General features: G+C 39.7%; 1 protein-coding gene across 1 annotated transcript in view; it reads right to left on the bottom strand.

Moving 5' to 3' along the window:
• XRN2 (5'-3' exoribonuclease 2) overlaps nucleotides 1-21444 on the bottom strand; it is an 85678-nt gene that overhangs the window by 61901 nt on the left and 2333 nt on the right. Inside the window, exons 2-13 of the mRNA XM_048842425.2 lie at nucleotides 11457-11584; nucleotides 11262-11373; nucleotides 7914-8025; nucleotides 6779-6837; nucleotides 6610-6699; nucleotides 5379-5451; nucleotides 5212-5262; nucleotides 4679-4836; nucleotides 4175-4249; nucleotides 3948-4081; nucleotides 3762-3819; nucleotides 3557-3664 (exon numbers count right to left, since the gene is read on the bottom strand). Coding sequence (XP_048698382.1) covers nucleotides 3557-3664; nucleotides 3762-3819; nucleotides 3948-4081; nucleotides 4175-4249; nucleotides 4679-4836; nucleotides 5212-5262; nucleotides 5379-5451; nucleotides 6610-6699; nucleotides 6779-6837; nucleotides 7914-8025; nucleotides 11262-11373; nucleotides 11457-11584 — 1158 coding nt within the window. The remainder of the gene's footprint in view (nucleotides 1-3556; nucleotides 3665-3761; nucleotides 3820-3947; nucleotides 4082-4174; nucleotides 4250-4678; nucleotides 4837-5211; nucleotides 5263-5378; nucleotides 5452-6609; nucleotides 6700-6778; nucleotides 6838-7913; nucleotides 8026-11261; nucleotides 11374-11456; nucleotides 11585-21444) is intronic.

Below are 21444 nucleotides of genomic sequence, written 5' to 3'. Positions count from 1 at the left end.
AATCACCACACAAAGAAAGATTAAGTAGTAAGTCTGAGTAGGCATCATGGCTACAGACCTCTGAGGCTTGCAGAACTGAACTCTTCCGTGGCCCCATCTAGGATTACTGGTCTATGGCTTTTCTAAGCCACACTAGCATCCTATGGAAAACACCCTGCAAAACTGAAGGGCTTTCAATATGGCACACAATACCCAGAAAATTACATTGGGACAACAAGACCTTTAAAGCACACATGTGAAGATGCTGAAACAGAGTTTTGCCCATCTGTCCACCTGGGTGAAGATACTACAGAAGTCCAGATGCTACAGGTAACTCAGCATAGATACACGTTTCTTGTCACAGTTGCTAGTGGCTCAAAAAATTCCTGACCTTTTTTTATTTTAAGATCCTGGATCTTGCTCCAAAGCCTGTTCTTCTACAAGTGTCAGGTTTGCTACTGTAGTTTAGCATATCATATTGAGAGAATTGTAGATTATGGTTATGACATAGAGTACATCCTGCCAACATTGAAACAATGTTTTTCTGACGGGATACTCAGCGCAGTTCTGTTACCTTGATTGAGGGGTTTTATTACTCTCCTTTTTTTGAATAAACTATTTAGGATTGTTTGCTTAGTACTTTCTAGCAATATAGGTATAACCCAGGTGCTAGGAAAATGCTGCAGTGTAGCGAGTTGTTGACCATTTTAAGTCGAATTTCTTTGAAACAGCTGAAGGATCTCTTCTGAAAAAAAGCAGCACTGTAATATTTACTGATTACAACACAAACATAATATATTTCTCTAGAACTTAACTAAATTTAATACAACGCACAAAGCTGCCACCAACACATTTAGCAGGGAATTTGTCAAAAATCTACCTGCTGGAAGAAAATATAACTGAAAATCCATAAAAGTAAAGAAGCTTTAAACAAGTCAGACAGCCAAAAGGACTGAACAAGTGCAATTATTTTGGTATTCTAAAAGCATTAATAGTTAATGCTTTTAGAATATGAAAATAGTCATTGGTACATTAAATTCTGAAGAACCCTTCTGTGTAGCTAACAGGTTTGACACAAAGCAGAAAAGTGAATACATGGTTACTTTTAGCCAGCTTTTACACAGAAGTAAGTGCTCCGAGTCAAGGACTGTCTTTACAGTAGTGTCATGTACTGTGCCAGCCTCATTCCCTGCACTAAAATAATTAATTATGGAGGGCTTGAAAAATCCACTCACCTACTGGCCATTGGCAAGAAAAAAGCTTGTTTTTTAAAACAGGACTTTTCAAATCATTATGGTTGAAGAGAACTAAATATGAACTGAAAAATACACAATGGAGTGAAATCTTATCTTTTAGATCATTCCAGTGCCTGTTAAGAGTTCAGAACTTTCCCATGTTGCTGCAAAGTGAAAACTAAGCAGGGTTGTCTATTTTCAAAGGTGCTATTCACTACAGCAGTGAAACTAACAAAAAAATCAGGTAAGTTTCACTACAGTGTTGCTTGAAACAAAGAAAGGCCATGGAGTTATTCACTCTAAAGGATGACCCAAAGGGGAGACTGGCGAGGCAGGAAAGGGAATTGTGTGTGTGAAGAGACTAGCCTTATTTCATTATCAGCGTTTCCTATATCATTGTACAATACAATGAACATCTTCAAAGTAGTAACTGTGACACTGGCAAACCAGATGCCAGCTCATGCCAAGTGCTCCTAGGCCACACTCAACGCTGACAGATGCACAGCTAGTAACCAGTCTGGTTTGCCTGTGTTAGTGTTATTAAAACTGATCGAGTTATAAGAAAGTGTTTAATGTTTAGACTTTATGAAATGCTTGGCTAATACTGCATCCTTATGTAGGATGCTTATAATATGTCCCATATTTTAAGGTAATATTTAAGTGTTTTCTCTGCAACTCTAAAAATGTTTACTAAAACTATAAAACCCTAGTCAGGAGAGAAGCATTACCAAGTGTGAAATATTAAATTTACCACAAGAGGTGTCATCACCTCCCCCACAAAAGGTGGCTTATAGACACCAGACAAGCAATTGTGGAACATCAGCGGACAAAATACTTGGCTGACTGCTTCCCCAACACTCATGAAGAGGGTACATGCCCAGGCTCTCGTGACACCACAATTTGAACGTGGGGGGACGGGCATAAACATTCTAGCCAAGAAGGAATTGTCATCACTATACTGCTTGGAATTCAGACAGGGCAAAAATTTCTAAGCATAAGCTAGGGATCCCCAAGCTGGTTGGCTTGGGTCAGCCTAAAGGACATATAAAGCTAGCATATTATAGCAGCTATTACCTTTTGGAACCTAAGACTCTCATTTATGTATGTTGATCTGCTTTATTCTTGTCAATAACTCATTTCTTTTTCTTAGTAAATAAATCTTTAGTTAGTATTATAGGATTGGCTACAAGCATCGTCTTTGGTTTGAGATCTGAGGTACAACTGACCTGGGGTAATTGACTGGTCCTTTGGGACCTGGAGTAACCTGAATATGGTCGTGACGCTTGGTGTAAGGGACCGTCTATCACAAAGGTAAGCTTACCCGGCTGGTAAGACAGATTGGAGTACCAAGGGGGTTATCTGTGACTTCATATTACTGTGCTTTAGGAGTTCACACTGGTTACTTGGCTTGTGAAATCACGCTCACGAGCCTCTCCGGACAGCTTGACAGCAACGTTTTAAGGAAAACTGTTTCTAAATTCTACTAAACACTGCAAAAAACCAGAGGTTCCCAAACTGGGGGCACCACCAGGCTACTGGGGGGCGCACACACCTGACAGGGCTGCACTCCAGGCCAAAAATGGGCGCTGTCCAGCAGAGGAAGCATATGGGGTTCTGCAAGGACAGTCTCAGCTTCCAGGACCAAGTTCCATGCCCATCTTGCTCCCCTACTGCCACAGCTACCAACTGACAGTTTCACTCCTCTGCTGAGGAGGTTGGTGGGGACTTTGAGCAGGGAGCCATAGACTGCACCCAGGGAGGTACTAATCCCCTCCCCAGGGCCAGACAGATTGGCCCCAGCCCTTCAGTGTGGCCCCAGGGGCACAAAGCCTGCACCAGGGAAGTGGATGGAATTGTACTAAACAGACAGAGTCAGGAAGGCCAGTATTCATGGGGTACAGCCTCCTGCTCCCCTCCTGACACCAGGGCTAGCCCTTCAGTGCACCCCTCTTGCACTCCACTTATACAGGAGGACAAGATCAGGAGCTGGCTCCCAGTAACTGAGACAGGTGCGACTACAGCAAGACGCAGGCGGCTTCCTTGACGGCTACATGGTGAATACCCCTGCGACTCCCATGGGGTACTAGGCACCCTGCTTCCTCCCTCCCCTGTGAGAACTGGGTACAGGGCACTCTTGGGTGCTGGGCACCTTGTTCTCCAACCCCCTTGGGTGCTGAGTACTCCCCCCCCCCCAATATCGTGAGTACTGGTTACCCCTTTCCCAGCCCCAAAGATATGGCAGGCACACGTGGGACATGAATCTGAAGGAGGGCGCAGCAAGAAGTTGAGGAACCTGTGATATAAGCCATCTAAGATGATCGTGGAGTTCAGAAATGCTTTACCTCATCATCTTTCCTCTTTTTAAAAATGCTATCTTCAACTTCTCCAACAGCCAACATGATCATCTGTACCCTTTGTAGGTTGACATAACCACTCTCTGTGAGGTACCCCTGCAAAAGAAGAAAGTTAATGCATGTGGTGTAGGGGGTTCCTCCCAAAATTTTGGATTTTTGTTTTCTAATAGCTACACAAAAAGTTTAAATGTACCCCAGTTTTGTGCACCACATTTTTATATATGCCAACCAGACGATCAATTGCTCCCTCCCTGTGAACAAAGCATAAAAAGAGTTAAGTTCTAGTCTCTCTGCCACTCTCGTTTACAGCGATGCTAGATAGATCCACAGAAACAAATGTCAATAAATCTATTCTTCTATATCCAGTGGCTTTACATACCTGATCTCCAAAGATGGCAAATGAGGAAGAAAGTCATTTCCCACGAAGAAACACATGAAGACCCAGTCATCTACACTTCTCTCAATATCAAAAGTAAAAGGCAAACTGGCCATCGTTAGCTCTTTTTCCAAATACTGCAACAAAAAAAACCAGACATTGGGAAGCTGGTCGGATGCTACTACAAATAGACTTTACATAAAGCAGCTTTACAAAACAATTTTGCATACCTCTCGCAGCACACTTAATCGGATAAAAATAAACTCTTGTTCAGAACCAGGAGGACAATCTGCAAACTGATCATGCTGCAGTACAAAAGAATATGGGAAAGCATTACTCACATGCTGGTCCACCTTAAAACTTTTTGGCTGAATATTAAAGGTTTAATCCAAAAGGAATTAAGTATAGAGATACAAGTCCAATTCCTGAAGTCTTTATACTATTTTTTCTTTGACAAATTGCCTACCAACTTTAATAGTAGTTTTACCCAACTAACTAGTAATGAAAGAGTGAGTAGTTTTCAAATTAGCACTGTATTGTAAAAAAGAGAGTCAGGTCATTCCATTCATATTACTGCTGTGGTACTTCAAACCCCCGCCCCTCCCAAACAAAAAAAAAACAACACAAAAACACAACACAACAAAACAAAAAATCACCCACCATCTGTGGACACTAAACCTTACTACAATTGAACTAACAATCAAAGAACTACCACAAACTGTTAAAACTCTTACCTCTCCTTGTTTCTCTCTTGGCAAGCCTTGACAATCCTTAACCTCATGGCCAAACTGACTACAAAGACCACAAGGTTTGGGTTTATTTGGTTTAAACTCTTCTCTGATTATAGTGAAGTTTGGTTCATGTGTAGCTAGTCCAAGCATGATCAGATCAGCTATCAACCACAGCAAGAAAGAAAAGTAATGAAAAATAGACATTAAGGCTTGCATATGAGTTAAAGAATCAAGTGTATTCCATTTTAAACAACTGCGAGCAGGGCATGTGGGGGTGCATTCAGTACAATCTGAAATACTGTCCTGTAAAAATCAGTGTTGTTTGATACTACAGGTATAAATTAATTCTTCAGCTATGGATAATACTGGATCTTGCTCCCAAAAGTAAAGTAGAGCTTCCAAAAATACATTAACCAATCCATGGGATACTTCAAATGCATGCATCACCCTAAGCATCTAGCTTATTCACCATCTGGAAACTGCCAGTGTTAAAAGCTTAATCAACAAACTTATTGCTACAAAGGAGGAGGACTTACCATCAGCCCCACACAAACAATGATGAGTGTTTGGGTCATGGTTTGGTTGAGCTAAACAAAAGAAAAACAAGTGTGTTCAAATCAAGCTATTACATGCAATTTCATCGATTCTTCTGAACACGTCTTACAAGTATACAACAGAAGTGTGCACATTTTAGTTGACTTACCTCTCTGTCTTCTAATGTAATCCATGATTTTGTGTTCCCCTTCACCAGGAGCACTTGCATCAGATAAAATAACCTGTAAAACGTTTAGAGCTATGTAAACATTTTTTTTTTTAAACTGTGCTGTTGACATTAAGAAGCGAGTAAACATTTAAGATTTGTGTCTTGACCATATGAATGCCAAACACTTGAAATGTTTAGTAATTGCATTTAAATTACCTTTACTTCAATATGAATTATACACTCATTGCACCCAATTTAAGAGTCACTTGTTATTTACACTCTCTGAATTACTTTATTCAAACAGATTTTCTACCAATTCTCTTAAAATAATATGTTAACTTCATCATAGAGTACTGACTAAAGTTAGTAGGACTGACAGTTAACTAATGTATCCAAAGTTTTCGAAGCAAGTTTAAAAGTCAGTTAAAACATGCATGAGACCCCCACAGACCTCCTTTAGAACTCTGGAATCCCAGACTCTCAGATACCACTGTGATGGGGATCATACAAGTACCCAGACAGACCAACAGTGAAGTTCACAAACTCAGTTGCTTATGAAGGGAACTGCCCCCCAAATTAGAACACATTTTAACAGCCCATCTAGGGTAAAAGAAATGGTGAGCAGTCTCTGAAGAGGCTGAATATTCTCCCTCCCAACACAGGGTAAATGCAATGTTATCAGTCAGCAGGAAGACTTGATGGGAAAAACAGGAAAGCCAAAAAGACAAGATGATAGAAGTGATAGGAATCATTTTGGTTGCCTAGTATTGTGTTGTCCTCCAATCACTTGTAATAAATGAGATCAAGAACTCGGGCCTGAGACCTACAAGAGGCAGAATGCAAGTTAAAAATCCAATACAGAAAAAGAAAAAAAAAATTTTTGTAAGAATGTGGGGGAAAACGTAAGAGTAGAGTCTTAACTCACACAGTCTTAGAGACAATGTACCTTGGCTTCCAATACCAAATCCTATTATTGTGCTCCTTAAACCCCATTTTTATATAAAATCATAACAAATGGCTCTACTGGACAGTGTTATTAGGATGAAATGTATCTTTTAGATGAAAAACCTTGATGTGCAAGTTACCCCCATCTCCAAGAACACCATAGTGCCAGAAGACACGGCTAATCTACTGTTTAAATTTACACTGTTCAATCATACTATAGTTCAGACTAAAACAAACCACTAAACTAAAACAATTTTTTTTTGAAGTAGGAAAGTGTGAAACTTACTGTCAAATTTTTCCACCCTGGGTCATTGTTTAAACGATCAGCAATGTAATAGCGAAGGCATTTAGCAAGATTGTCCATAAACTCGGTTCCCTAAAAGGCGACAGAAGAAAATAAATTAACCCATCATTTAGGTGTTAGCAGTAGCTGGTTGAAGTACAAGACTACTTACTGGTGTAATACAATTGCTGTCAAATCTCTCTTTCACTTCTTCTGGAGGAAGAAAGCCACCTACCAGAAAGAAGTTTAACAAAAACACGTCAAAATAAATAAGAAATGAACGCCACTTTTGCAGGATTATCTGGAAACAAATTGCTTATCTGAAACAGTGAACAAAAAACACGAGCCCTTCTAATAAAAACTATTTTTGATCCCTCCAACCCAAGAGCAAGCTGTTGTTACCACTGCGTTATCTTCAATCAAAATAAGCAGAGAATTAACAAGGAACAAGACTTCATGATAGTCATGAAGTACTTCAGACAAGGTCGTTGAGAAGAAAAAAATGAGTAAGCTCAAAAGCTTGTCTCTTTTGAGAACAAAAGGTGGGCAAATAAATCACCTCACTCATCTCTCTCTCTACTACTCTGGGACCAACACTGCTATACTGTCACTGCAAACATGAAATAGTTCATGCAGGAGGCTGCAAAGATAACTTCTTCTCCCTGCTACAAGATGCTGGACAGAATTTGCCAGGAAGAGACTTCCTCTAACTAAAGCTGTTCTTGGCTTCCAAGAACTTTCCTCCTATACCTTCTCCACTTAGGGTGGCCAGATGTCCCGATTTTAGAGGGACAGTCCCAATATTTGGGAATTTTTCTTATATAGGCACCTATTACCCCGCACCCCCATCCCGATTTTCCTCACTTTCTATCTGGTCACCCTATCTGCCCATGTCTCCTTTCCCTACCTGCACCGTTGTGCCTTATACCACTGCCTCTCATTTAATGCCACAAGCATCTTCACTCTTCCGCCACAGCACTTTTGATTAGCTCTCCATTACAACAACCACCCCTCCTCTCCCAACCTAACCTTAAAAAAATTAAAACAAATCAAGAGGTGCATGGGAGAAAGAAGGGGCATTTTTCTTTTGCACAATTTACTTTAGATTGTAAGCTCATTGGAGTAAGGATGTATTTTCATAAGTTACTATACTATGCATGCTTGTGGCAGTCACCGAGCCCTATATTTTTCTGTAGTATCTAGCCTCTGCTATAGTAAAAAAAGGTCTATTTCAAAACAAGATGCCACTCTCACACTTAAAGCCATCAGCTACTGAGTAGCATCAGATATGATGCAAACATCCGTACCTTTTGCCAAAATTTCTTGTCTTATTCTTTGCTTCTCTTCTGCACCTTCCATTCCTTCCTTTGATGCTCTGAATCGCCTGGATCTCTGCTGATTCATTTTTGCACGGGGAGCCTAAAACATGTGTTATAGTATTTTACTCAACATTGTATTTGATGTTTTTTTCCTTATCTGCTCAGTTGTTTTCTGTGACTTGTTAACACCCAACACAGCCTTATGGGGTTATTTAGACAATACATCAGGGTGGAGACAATCACATAAAAAGTTTTGCATCTTCCAACTGGCTCCTCCCTTCTTTTACATGTTCCCTCCTCCCCCAAATGAGTTCCCATAGCTGTAAGACTACAGGAAGCTAGTACTAGTATCACTGTGTGTTCTTTTGCTGAGCCAATTTCTGGGCAAGTGGTCTGTGATTTTCAAAAGGGAATGGGGGAAAGAATGTTGATACTTGGTCTTCACCATCACTGGCTGATAAAAGTCAGGTGAAAACTAAATATGCTCTCCAGGAAGTTTCTGAAGTGTCACAATGGTCTGCCAGGTCCACCGCAATTGCAGTGACCCCAAACTAGTAGTAGTGACTCAGGATTTCCTGGCTCTCTCATGTGGTCTAAGATAAAGTTATGGACTTTGAAAATAAAGTCCTAGTATCTCCAGTCTTAGAATATTAAAGCAGACTAAGGGCTTGTCTTCACTACCCCGCTACATCGGCGTAGCATGTCTGGTGAAGACACACTTTCGATGGGAGAGCACTTTGCCATTGCATCAACGTAATTACTCCACCTCAAAACAAGGCAGAAGTGGTGCAGACTTACATGGTAGTGTAGACAAGCCCTTAGGCTTCTGACCACTCAGACTTCAACCATCCTTTTAGTCACCCATCTATATCAATAGCCTCGTTCAGGTATCAGCCCTAGAAACCTTAAAAACATCCATCTCAGAACATGAAGCATCCGGGAAACCAGTAAAGCCAACATCCTCCCATAACTCTTAAGTAGTCACCAGCTCCTAAACAGTACTTAATCAGGGAACTCTGCTCCCAATTTTCTCTTGACATCCAGAGTTCCACTCCCATTCTTTTGGGGACTGCCCTTCCTTTTCTCCTTTTGGACTAGGAGGTTGTATTAGCAGAATGTCGCAGATCCACCCAAAATACCCCCCTCTCCTGTTCTGAAGCCATATTTTGTATCTTTCAACTTCCTCATCCCTTTCCAGGGATTCTTCTCATAAGTTACCAAAAAGAAAGTCTATCCTTTGTTACAGACAGGAGCAGTAGGCTAGATGATACGGGCTTATATTGCTATCAAATTTTTATAGCCATTACTTTCTCAATCCCAAGAAAAGTAGTATTGGGAGGTGCATAGCTCAAATTTCTGAAGATGATTTTGCATAATATCCACTGAAGAATTACATTCCTACAATCTAGATGTTTCATTTTCCAAGGTATCTGTGGAATGACTAAGCACAATCGAGGATGGATAATTATGTACCGATTGTTCTATTACTAGCAAAAATAAGTTTTTGCATGTTAACTTTACGATAAATTTCCTCCCTTCTCCTTCAAGATTGGTTTGAGTTCTTGATCGGATGCCTTACGGAGACATGGAAAATGTGCGCAAGCATAAGGGAAATTCCTGAAGTTCAGGCTCTGAACTCCCAGTATAAGGTTCTCTCTTGTTATAGTTACAATTTCAGACCTAGAGATGATCCCAAAACAACGGATTCCCTTGACTCAAGAAGCAGACACCCATTTCCTCCATCCTTGCCTCAGCTTCCGTGCAACTTCCAGCTGCTTGGCAGGGTGCCTGCCCATCAGTTTCCTCTTTAGCTTTAGCCTATTCATGCCTATATTTCTAGTTTTATCAGGACTCAGTCTCCACATTCTCTCATGTCTTACCCTCTACTGTTGGATATTCCTCATTAGATCTTTGCCATCTCCCTGTGTCTTTAGGGGATGGGAAGGAGAAGGGAGAATGAGCGCCTGCGCAGATCTGAATCTACACTAGAGTTACCCAAGAACTGCCTGTGGGTCTGCTAAAGCTTCTGCTGATTATTCACAGTAATGGGAAAAGTTGCAGCTCACACTGATCACAGGAGTCCTGCCCAGAAAGGAACACCAGTCTGCTACAATGCATCCCTTTATTTTCCTTATCTATCCCCAATTACTAGCTCAATAATGCACAGTAGTTAGCCACTACATCATTGCCAAAGTTGATTTTATAAACAGCATTTGCTAGTGAGGTAGGATGCAACTTGAGACATGACTGAAGGTAGAAAGGCCTTTTATAATGCTGCCAGGTGCCTGTCTCAGTGAGAAAACTCAGCAGTGGGTGCTAGTAGCATCCAAGTCTCAGCCACTCACCATGTGTAAGCTTTAAAATTTCCCTGGCAACATAAATGAAACTTACAAGTGCTGTATAACTGAGAAACATTATTTAGTATGAACTCTCTCTTACCACAATGTAACACCACAGGTAATAGGTTTACTGATGACATTTTTTTGCATCATAATACCATAAACTGTAACACAGGACACAGTATCCTAAAATCTCTAGCAGAGAACATTTTATTTAAGTTTGTTTTTGTTTGTTTTTAAGAACACAGCAACATAATTGAGTGCATATATAAAGATCTACAAATGGGGCGGGAGGGGGAAATCTTTCAAATAGATACACACAGGCAGAATCTTGAGAAAAACTGATCTGGAGCCTTTGAAACAAATTTTAGTATAACTGATAGGGTTATATAATCAGAAATGGAATACTTAGAATAATGCTTTTTGTTGGGTTGTTCCTTCAACCAAAACACCTGTATTAACTTGTTTCCCAAGGTACTGTATACAAGTCAGCCAAGGTAAGCTGGGGAAGAAGTCAAGCAACAAACGTAGCTGAGTTCTTGAAATCTTTCAAAATACAATTAAATTAGTTGCTAAATGTTGTGTGTCCATTTGTATGCTTTTCTGATCTTTCACAGCCTGCTTGCTGCACAAACTACCACTGATTTGCCACAAGTACTCCTTTTCTTTTTACTGATTTCATAGATTCATAGGATTTAAGGCCAGAAGGGACCATTAGACTGGCCCTTATTTACAATGGACTTGTGTTCTGAGGAAGCAAAGCAAAAGCTATCCCACATAACCCTCCACCCCAATATAATACACTAGACAAGAAAGCTTTCTTTGCTAACAGTTCTTCGACATATGCCAAGGTGAAGTGTTAGTCAAATATTGGGTGTAGTAATTGAAACAATACACATTAAATGAAAAGCTAAACTACTGCCTAATGAAGTTTATGAAAGCAGACAGCATCAACTTTAGCATTATATGGAAACAAGACAAACATTTCAGTACTTACTACTCCATCTATTGCCATGTAGAGAAGTCGTCTTGGCCTGACAATGTTGAAAAGTCTGTCAATGTACTCAAAAATGGCAACCATCATTTCATCTTCATTTTTGGGAGCTGGTCTATAATTTAGCAAGACATCCTGTTAACGTTTCAGATAATATATAATACAAACTATTTATGAAGTGACAAAAGTGTCACTTACTTGTCCTCAGGATGTGTACATGGATGGATAATACCATTCATATCCAAATACAGGTTATCAAACTCCACCTCATTAGGATTAGGCTTGCTGGTATCAACTGGAATTTTGATGCCATTGCATTCTTTAGGCTGTGAACACAGTAATAACAAGCCTTTCAGTATTTGCCATATTTGCAACAATTTTGTTATCAGTGAGGCTTTAAATACGTCAGACCCAAATGAGATTTAAAAAGAAAAAAGGTGAAGGAGCAAAGAGTTGAATATCAGCCCACAAAATGATTACACATAGACCATGTCTACACTACAAAACAGGCTTTGTTTAAAACTGGGCAAACATTATACGTTGTTATATGGCCACACAGACAAGAAATAAAACACTCCCACTACAATTAGGTAACATAACCAAGTTTAAGCCAGGGTTAAAACATTGTTCTTTAACATGTTTATATTTTTCCCCTCTGTCCACAAAAGCAAGAATAACGGTGCAAAAGAGAATGTTGTAGGGCCAGCAGGACCTTACATGGCTTCTGTAAATTTGATTGACAAAGGGACCTGTCTATAGTTATAATCAGTAGGAGGTTTTACAATATCAGTCCTACTTCAGTCTTTGAACTTTATGCAAGAGATGAACTGGCACGTTTAGATAAACCAGGGCCATTATTTATTTCTCCAATATTAAATACTTAGCTTTACAGCACAAATAAAACAAAAAGACACCACTACTTTTTGGTTCTCCCTCTCTTTTTAGAGGAGTCAAAATCATGGTGAACAGATGACCAATCTTTAACTTATTAGATTTTGGGGCACAGCAGAAGCACTCATGCCCATTATGCTAAGCATCACTAGTAACAGTGATAGGGATAGGAAAGAAGCACCTGCTTTCCCTTTACCTTTGGGAAACATTAGTTAAGAACGGCCATACGGGGTCAGACCAAAGGTCCATCTAGCCCAGTATCCTGTCTTCTGACCGTGGCCAATTGCAGGTGCTTCAGAGGGAGTGAACAGAACAGGCAATCATCAAGTGATCCATCCTCTGTCATCCACTACCAGCTTCTGGCAAACAGAGGCTAGGGACACTCAGAGCAGGTGTTGCATCCTTGCCCATCCTGGCTAATAACCATTGAGGGATCTATCCTCTATGAACTTATCTAGCTTTTTTTTTTTTTAAACACTGTTATAGTCTTGGCCTTCACGAGATCCCCTGGCAAAGAGTTCCACGTGTTGACTGTGCACTGTATGAAGTACTTCCTTGTTTGTTTTAACCTGCTGCCTAATAATATCATTGGATAACCCCTAGGTCTGGTGTTATGTGAAGGGATAAACAACACTTCTTTATTTACTGTCTCCACACTAGTCAAGATTTTATAGACCTGTATTGTATCCCACACTTATTCGTGTCTTGTCCAAGCTGAGAAGTCCCGGTCTTCTTAATTATTCCTCATATGGAAGCTGTTCCATACCCGTACCCATCTGTGTTGCCCTTCTCTGTATCTTTTCCAATTCTAATAGATTTTTTTTTAAGATGGGATGACCAAGCTGCATGCAGTACTTAAGATGTGGACGTACCATGCATTTATATACAAGCATGATATTTTCTGTCTTATCTTTCTCTTTCCTAACGCTCCTAACATTGTTAGCTTTTTATGACTGCTGCTGCACATTGCATGGATCTTTTCAGAGAACTATCCACGATGACTCCAAGATCTCTTTCTTGAGTGGTAACAGCTAATTTAGACCCCATCATTTTGTATGTATAGCTGGGATTATATTTTTCAATGTGCATTACTTTGCATTTATCAACACTGATTTTCACCTGCCGTCCAGGTTTGAGAGATCCCTTTGTAACTCTTTGCAGATTGCTTTGGAGTTAACTATCTTCACTACTTTTGTTTATAGTTCAAGGTGTGAAAAGAGTTTAAGATTGGCCTCGAAAGACTAGCTTCCTCCTGCTCCCTGTACACAGACAGATAAGATCCTGCCAACGCTCTTGCCCACCAGTAGTCAGCTTTCCCTTTTGTGGGGAGGGAGGGAATACATCTCATTCTGCCCACTGACTACCAGATGTTTTGGGATGCTCAGACACCACCCATTAATTTCCAGTTTGAGGAATTTGTCTCCAAAGCAGATTGATGACCATAATTTCATGACCAATAACCAGACAAAAATCTATTACTCAATTTTCCCTTAGACAAATCAGTAGTTTCCAACTTTCATGCCCCACGCTCTTCTTTCCACTCTGGCACATTGTAAAATGCCATTACCTAATGAACAGACCCAAAACAAACAGTTAACAGATTGCATTAAACACCAAACAGATTACAGGCTGCAAACCCTGAATTTTCAAACTTCTGGAGACGGTCATTCCGCTGTCTCACAATCACACATGCTTTGGTCCTGCCTCTTTAATAAAAGGACTGCTACTGCTCTCCTTATAAATAGTAAAGACACCTAATTCTCTTCATTATTAAAATTCGCAAATCATTTTTGAAGAGCTCTAGCATCTCCGTGGTATACTACAGTGTCTTGAAACTTAGCAGGAAGATACTCCTGAGGGCCTGATCTCTGAAGCACCCAAAATTAGTGGAGACTGTTGCAAGTTCTAACCTTCATTTTCCCGTGCAACTATCCCTGTACCTCACAAAGGTGTTCCAAAGACAAACTGATTGCTCTTTGTGAGACTCCGGTATTATGGCAGCAAGCACCACAGAAAATCCCTTGAGGAAATTAATAATTCTGTTTTCAGTGTACAGAGAACTAAATAATGCAGCAAGGCAGGCATGGGGCCACACACTGAATGATAAATACTGAAAAGCTGCCTTAATCCCTCAGCACCATCCATCCTGTGCACGGAATGAGACAGAGATTCTATTGAGAGAAAAAAAAATGTATGGGATCACGTAATTAGAGACTCAATGCACAGGCACAAGGGGGCCAAATTACAGTTCCATAATCAAGTACAATTTGTCATTAGTTATTTAGATTGTGGTAGCGTCCAACACATTAAGTGCTTGCCACCCAGAAGAAGACAGTCTGTACACCAAGAGCGCACAGCCCCACAAACACCTGTATGCTATGCTCAGCCTAGAAGTACTAGACCACCCAATCAACTTTTCTATTAAGATCTGCCTCCTCAGCCTTGATAAGGACAATGCAATGTCATCCTACTTTAAAAAAAACAAACAAACAAACCACAAACCCATACACGTATCCGAGCAGCTCTTATACAAAAGAGGCATTCAATCACAGAGTCCAAGCTGGAATCAGCCTCTATCCTACTCAGTCAAACAACTCATTCGCTCTTGGGCAGCTGACATGGACCATTTCTCTCAGTCCTGGTAAATGATGTAAGCCATTTCCACTCTGCAAAAGCTGTTAATAATCACATTTTAAGTGATCACTGCACAGCTGTGTCTTAAGGCTTGATCCAAAGCCCATCACTGAGACGCTTTGCCTAGGAATACATACTTTCTAGAACTTCCTTTACCAAAATACCCCCACACAACACATCTAGCAACTTCAACTATCTTTAACTATTACTGCTGGGAGAGGGAAGTGTAGAGAAGGAGTGTGTACAAGAAAGAAGGCTGTGGGGGCAGTGATAACCTGGTGTATAACAGCTATGTTAATAGTAAGGTGTTTGCACGTGGGTGGGAGAGTGGAGTGTATGTTTTGTCACATGACTTCATTTTCTAGTTTTTTGTAGCTGTGCATCAGGTACGTTACAGACATAGCAACCAGGAACGCTTCAAAATGAAGTTTGTGTAGTAACATATTGAAGATCAGGCTAAAGATTTTGCTTAAACACTGATTCTCAAGAATGAAGTTAACTCAACAGGACAAGTTTCAGTTACTGGAAACTTTTCAATTCATGCGTCTGAATGTTTCTGTTTTAACTCAATAATGCTGCTGGTCACTCAACTGGTGTGTATATATTAAGATTCCCATAGCACCATCTTAAGCAAGTGAAATTATAGTTTGACTGTAATAATGGAGCATTAAACCCTAACATTTTATCCTTGAAGCGAGTTTAAGGAATCACCTTCGTTTACCTGCTGAGAAAAACACTTTCAGCAAAAAAAAAAAAAAAAAGTTGCAGCAAGAAAGGGATTTAAAGTCTTCTCAGTTATAAGACACAGTACACACTGCATCTCAAGGTAGAAGTTGAGAATATTCTTAAACAGCCTGATTCAATCACTTGACAGCCCTAGGGATTGTAAATGTAGAAAACATCAAAAATATTTAAATAAATGGTATTCTATTATTGTTTAACAGTGCGATTAGTCGCAATTAATTTTTTTAATATATTGATTTCAATTACAACATAGAATACAAAGTGTACAGTGCTCACTTTATATTTATTTTTATTACAAATATTTGTGCTGTAAAAAACAAAGGAAATAGCATTTTTCAATTCACCTCATAAAAGTATCATAATACAATCTCTTTCTCGTGAACACTGAACTTACAAATGTAGATTTTCTTTTGTTACATAACTGCACTCAAGAACAAAACGTAGAACTTTAGAGCCTACAAGTCCACTCAGTCCTACTACTTATTCAGCCAATCGCTAAGACAAACAAGTTTGTTTACATTTATGGGAGATAATGCTGCCGGCTTCTTATTTACAATGTCACCTGAAAGTGAGAACAGACATTCACATAGCACTTTTGTAGCTAGCACTGCAAGATATTTACATGCCAGATACGCTAAACATTCGTATGCCCCTTCATGCTTTGGCTACCATTCCAGCGGACATGCTTCCATGCTGATGACACTCATTAAAAAAAAAATGCGTTCATTAAATTTGTGACTGAACTCTTTGTGGGAGAATAGTATGTCTCCTGCTCTGTTTTACCCTCATTCTGCCATGTATTTCATATTATAGCAGTCTCGGATGATGACCCAGCACATGTTGTTCGTTTTAAGAACACTGACTACAGATTTGACAAAACACAAAGAAGGTGCCAATGTGAGATTTCTAAAGCTACAGCACTCAACCCAAGGTTTAAGAATCTGAAGTGCCTTCCAAAATCTGAGCGGGACGAGGTGTGGAGCACATTTTCAGACATCTTAATAGATCAACACTCCGATGCGAAAACTGCAGAACCCGAACCATCAAAAAAGAAAGTCAACCTTCTGCTGGTGACATCTGACTCAGATGATGAAAGTGAACATGCATCGGTCTGCATTGCTTTGGATCGTTACTGAGCAGAACACGTCATCAGCATGGATGCATGTCCTCTGGAATGGTGGTTGAAGATGAAGGGACATATGAATCTTTAGTGCATTTGGCACATAAATATCTTGAAACATCAGCTACAACAGTGCCATGCGAATGTCTGCTCTCACTTTCAGGTGACATTATAAACAAGAAGCAGGCAGCATTATCTCCTGCAAAAAAACAAAAACTTTTTTATCCGAGTGACTGGCTGAACAAGAAGTAGGACTGAGTGTACTTGTAGGCTCTAAAGTTTTACATTGTTTTATTTTTGAATGAAGTTATTTTTTGTATGTAATTTTACATTTGTAAGTTCAAATTTCATGATAGACTGCATTACTTGTATGAGGTAAATTGAAAAATACTATTTATTTTGGTTTTTACAGCACAAATATTTGTGATAAAAATAAATATAAAATGAGCACTGTACACTTTGTATTCTGTGTTTTAATTTAAATCAATACAGTTGAAAATGTAGAAAACATCCAAAAATTGTTAATAAATTTCAATTGGTATTCTATTGTTTAAAAGTGTGATTAATCGCGATTGGTTTTTTTGAGCTAATGCATGAGTGAACTGCGATTAATCAACAGCCCTAAAAATTACAAATATAGTTCAAACTTCACTTTATTATGCTCAGATTATGAACACAGGAATAAAAGAGGGCAGTTGTTAGTGGATTTTCGAACTCATGTGGCATCATTCAGTCGTCTGAAAGAACCTTTATCAAATCTTTTCTGAGTTACTGTTATGCACTATCATCACTGACTACATCCTTAAAATGAAATCATCCGTTTCCCAGATCTTGACGTTTTTGGATAAGACTTTACATTCCTTGTATTACCAGATTCAAATAGAGAACTGAAAGCAGAAAATACCACAGATCATGCACCAGGTCCAGAAGAACTATTACTCCAGTTTTAAAAGCCATAAAATAATGTCTTGCTTCACATCTCTTACAGATAGTCCATATTCATGAAAACAAGGAATCCTGCCAGTATTTTCTCTTGAAGCACGAATCAACGTTTAAAAAATACTGAAGATAAAATAAATCAGATGGTAAGATTTATGATCAGGATAACTTCAGCCTTTTTTAAAGCTAATTTTCTCTCTCTGATTCTCCCTTCTATTATGCATCCAGATCAGTCAAGGTACATCTCAGACTATCTGACTAATCATGAAATAAGAACATTATGTAATATGGAGAATTAAGCAAAAATTTGTATCAGATGCATTGATACATGCATCTGATACAAATGTATGAGTGGGTCTATTACCCAAAGTTTTTTTCTACGCTAACTTTGAATAATTGAATATTATAAAGCTTTTCGAGTCAACTGAGAGTGTCACTTTAAAAAAACAAAACAGTATTCATTCTGATTATATAATGGGACAAGACAGCCATCTTCTCTTTACTTCTATTTGTTCTTTCAATCAAACACCTCACTATAGCTAACTGATTCAGGTATAAAAGGCTTACAACTATATGATATAGAACATAAAATTGCCCTCTGGTGATATTTCGCTTCACCCTCAAGATTATATTTTGCTTATATTCAGGCTCTTTTTAAAGATTTTGTAAAGTAGCTTGGTTTAACTTTACCCTTATATGCTCATATAACCAATATGCCGCCATCAAATTTTCAATGAAAAATAGTCTTGTAATGGATTGAAGTATCTGGGAACGATGTCTCTTGTGATATAACTAAATTGTTCAAACAACTGAAAATAGATCTCCGGATATGACACTCTAGCTGTCACTTTATTAGGTCATGTGAATTTGATTAATATTCTCCCCAGGATTTTGTAGTATCTTCAATCTTTCTCTTATTCCTGCTTGATTTAAGATTAACCAATTTATTTCTCTTTGTAAAATAAAAGAGCAAGGATCGACCTGTTAAAATATTTCAAAAAGAGACAAGCTTCCATGAGATCCAACTCAACTTTTGAATTTATGGCCAGATTTCGATACCAACAATCACAAATATACTTTATTCCATGTAGTGTCCCATGGAAAACAGGATTTACTCCTGGAGTAAGTCACTATTCAATGTAAGAACATCAGGATCAGACAAATTAAATTTGCCATAAACTGTTTCCACAAGAGGTTTAAAATTCAAAATGATCTGGTCAAACTGGAGAAACGGTCTGAAGTAAATTGGATTAAATTCAATAAGGACAACTGTAAAGTACTCCACTTAGGAAGGAAAAATCAGTTGCGCACACACAAAATGGAAAATAGCTGTCTAGGAAGGAGTACTGCAGAAAGGGATCGGGGGGTCATAGTAGTTCACAAGCTAAATGAGAGTCAGTGTAACACTGTTGCAAAAAACCATTCTGGGATGTATTAGCAGGAATGTTGTAAGCAAAACACAAGAAGTAATTCTTCCGCTCTACTACACGCTAATTAGACCTCAACTGGAGTACTGTGTCCAGCTCTGGGCAACACATTTCAGGAAATGTGGACAAACGAGAAAATCCAGAGAGGAGCAACAAAAATGATTAAAAGTCTAGAAAACATGACCAATGAGGAAAGATTGAAAAAAACTGGGTTTATTTAGTCTGGAGAAGAGAAGGGGGGCAGGGGGGAGGAAGGACACAAATGACATGATAACAGTTTTCAAGTACATAAAAGGTGGTTACAAGGAGGAGGGAGAAAACTTGTTATCCTTACCGTCTGACGACAGGCCAAGAAGCAATGGCCTTAAACTGCAGGAAGGGAGGTTTAGGCTGGAAATTAGGAAAAACTTCCTAACTGTCATGATGGTTAAGCACTGAACTAAACTGCCTAGGGAGTTTGTGGAATCTCCATCACTGGAGATTTTTTTTTTTAAGAGCAGGTTAGACAAACACCTGTCAGGGATGGTCTAGATAATAATCACTCTGGACATTAGTGCAGAAGACTGGACTAGATAACCTTTTAAGGTCCCTTCTAGTCCCACGATTCTATGTAATCTCATTAAGTGTGGTCCCAAACATTAGTCACTCTCACCATTATACTTTAAACGCTTCAGAGAGCTGTCCAATTTTATTCCAGGATGTGAAAATTTTAGTTACAAAAGATGGGAAAGTGATCACAATCTTAGTAAGGTGAAGATTTTATGTATTGTTTTTTACCCTTACACAGATGTCTGATCAAATAAAAACAGCTTTTCAATGGTTTATACACAAAGGCTGCTCTCATCAGTAAGATAAAAACCATACAGAATTAGGAAATACAAAATGAAGGATTAAATTTAAGGATTAAAAAGATAGCAAAATCAAGTACTTTCACATTAGGAAATACCAGAATGAACATTGCCCACGCAACCTTAATTTAGCTGCCTTGTGTGTATGCATTATGATACAGCCTTTCATTAAATGCAGAAGTGACTACCTGTGAAAAATCTGGGGGTAAGGACCTCTGATAGAGGCAGGGATGGAACCCCAGTCTCTAGGGCAGTTGTCAACTGCCCTAACCACAAGGCCATCCCCCTTCTTCCTACACTCCCCTGCCTCATTCATCACAAACCTTCAACTTCTGCAATAAAAAAAGGCAGGGACCCTATAGAAAACAGACTTCCTCACTACACCGATTCATTCCCATAGCACATCCATCCTACCCGAATGAACTTGGGTTGTGTTTGGTTTAAAAGAGAGCTCATGTAAGACTACCATAATGCATATGCACAAGGGGGCCAAATTAAGGTTGCACAGGAAACATTCACTTTGGCATTTCCTAATTTGAGTGCTTGACTTTGCAGCCTTTTACTCCTTTTTAATCCTTAAATCCCTAATTTTTTATGGTTTAGTATATTTATGAGAGCAACCTTAACATTAAGTCAAGGTTTTTGCTTGTGAATTGCCTTAGTTTAATAAAATTCTCTATGTAAGTGCTACTTAACTAGTAAAGTACTTACAAATGTCATCTTCAATGTGAACTTTATTGTCATTGTTATCTTTGTGAAGCTCATTCAAAAAAAGAGAAGAGAAACAATTTTGAAAACTACCAATCTGCGTGTTTGTCCTTTTTCCCTTAACATATATGGAGAGCATGAAAGTGTTTGGCTTCTATTCCAACCCAAGAAAGGTGAAAGAAAAGTGAAAGAGTTGCTTGATTTTTCACACTGAAGCAAAAAAAGCTGCAGTTTTTAGACCTTCATCTAGAACAGGATGGGCAAACTTTTTGGCCTGAGGGCCACATCTGGGTATGGAAATTGTATGGCGGGTCATAAATGCTCACAAAATTGGGGGTTGGAGTGTGGGAGGGAGTTAGGGTTTCAGCAGGGGAGTGCGGGTTCTGTGGTGGGGCTGGGGGTGAGAGGTTGGGGGTGCAAGAGGGTGCTCCGGCCTGGGACCAAGGGGTTCGGAGGGTGGGAGGGGGATCAGGGATAGGGCAGGGGCACAGGAGGGGGTCAGGGGTGCAGGCTCCGGACAGCGCTTACCTCTAGCAGCTCCTGGAAGCAGCGGCATGCCCTCCCTCTGGCTCATACGCAGAGGCAAGGCCAGGTGGCTCTGCACGCTGCGCTGTCCACAGGCACTGCCCCTGCAGCTCTCATTGGCCGCAGCTGCTGGCCAATGGGAACCGCAGGGGCAGTGTGTGGCGCCCCCTGGCTACCCCTACATAGCTGGGACAATCCACTGCTTCCAGGAGCCCCAGCATTCATGGAGCGGGGCAAGCTCCTAACCCCACTCCCTGGCTGGATCTCAAGGGCTGGAGCAGTCTGAAGGGTCTAAAATGTCTGAAGGGCTGGATGCAGTCCCCGGGCCATAGTTTGCCCACCCCTAATCT

Source organism: Caretta caretta, chromosome 3 (genome assembly GCF_965140235.1).
Source record: "Caretta caretta isolate rCarCar2 chromosome 3, rCarCar1.hap1, whole genome shotgun sequence".
Classification (NCBI taxonomy): domain Eukaryota; kingdom Metazoa; phylum Chordata; order Testudines; family Cheloniidae; genus Caretta; species Caretta caretta.
The sequence above is the reverse complement of the archived record's forward strand: the minus strand, read 5'-3'. Positions and strand labels throughout refer to the sequence as shown.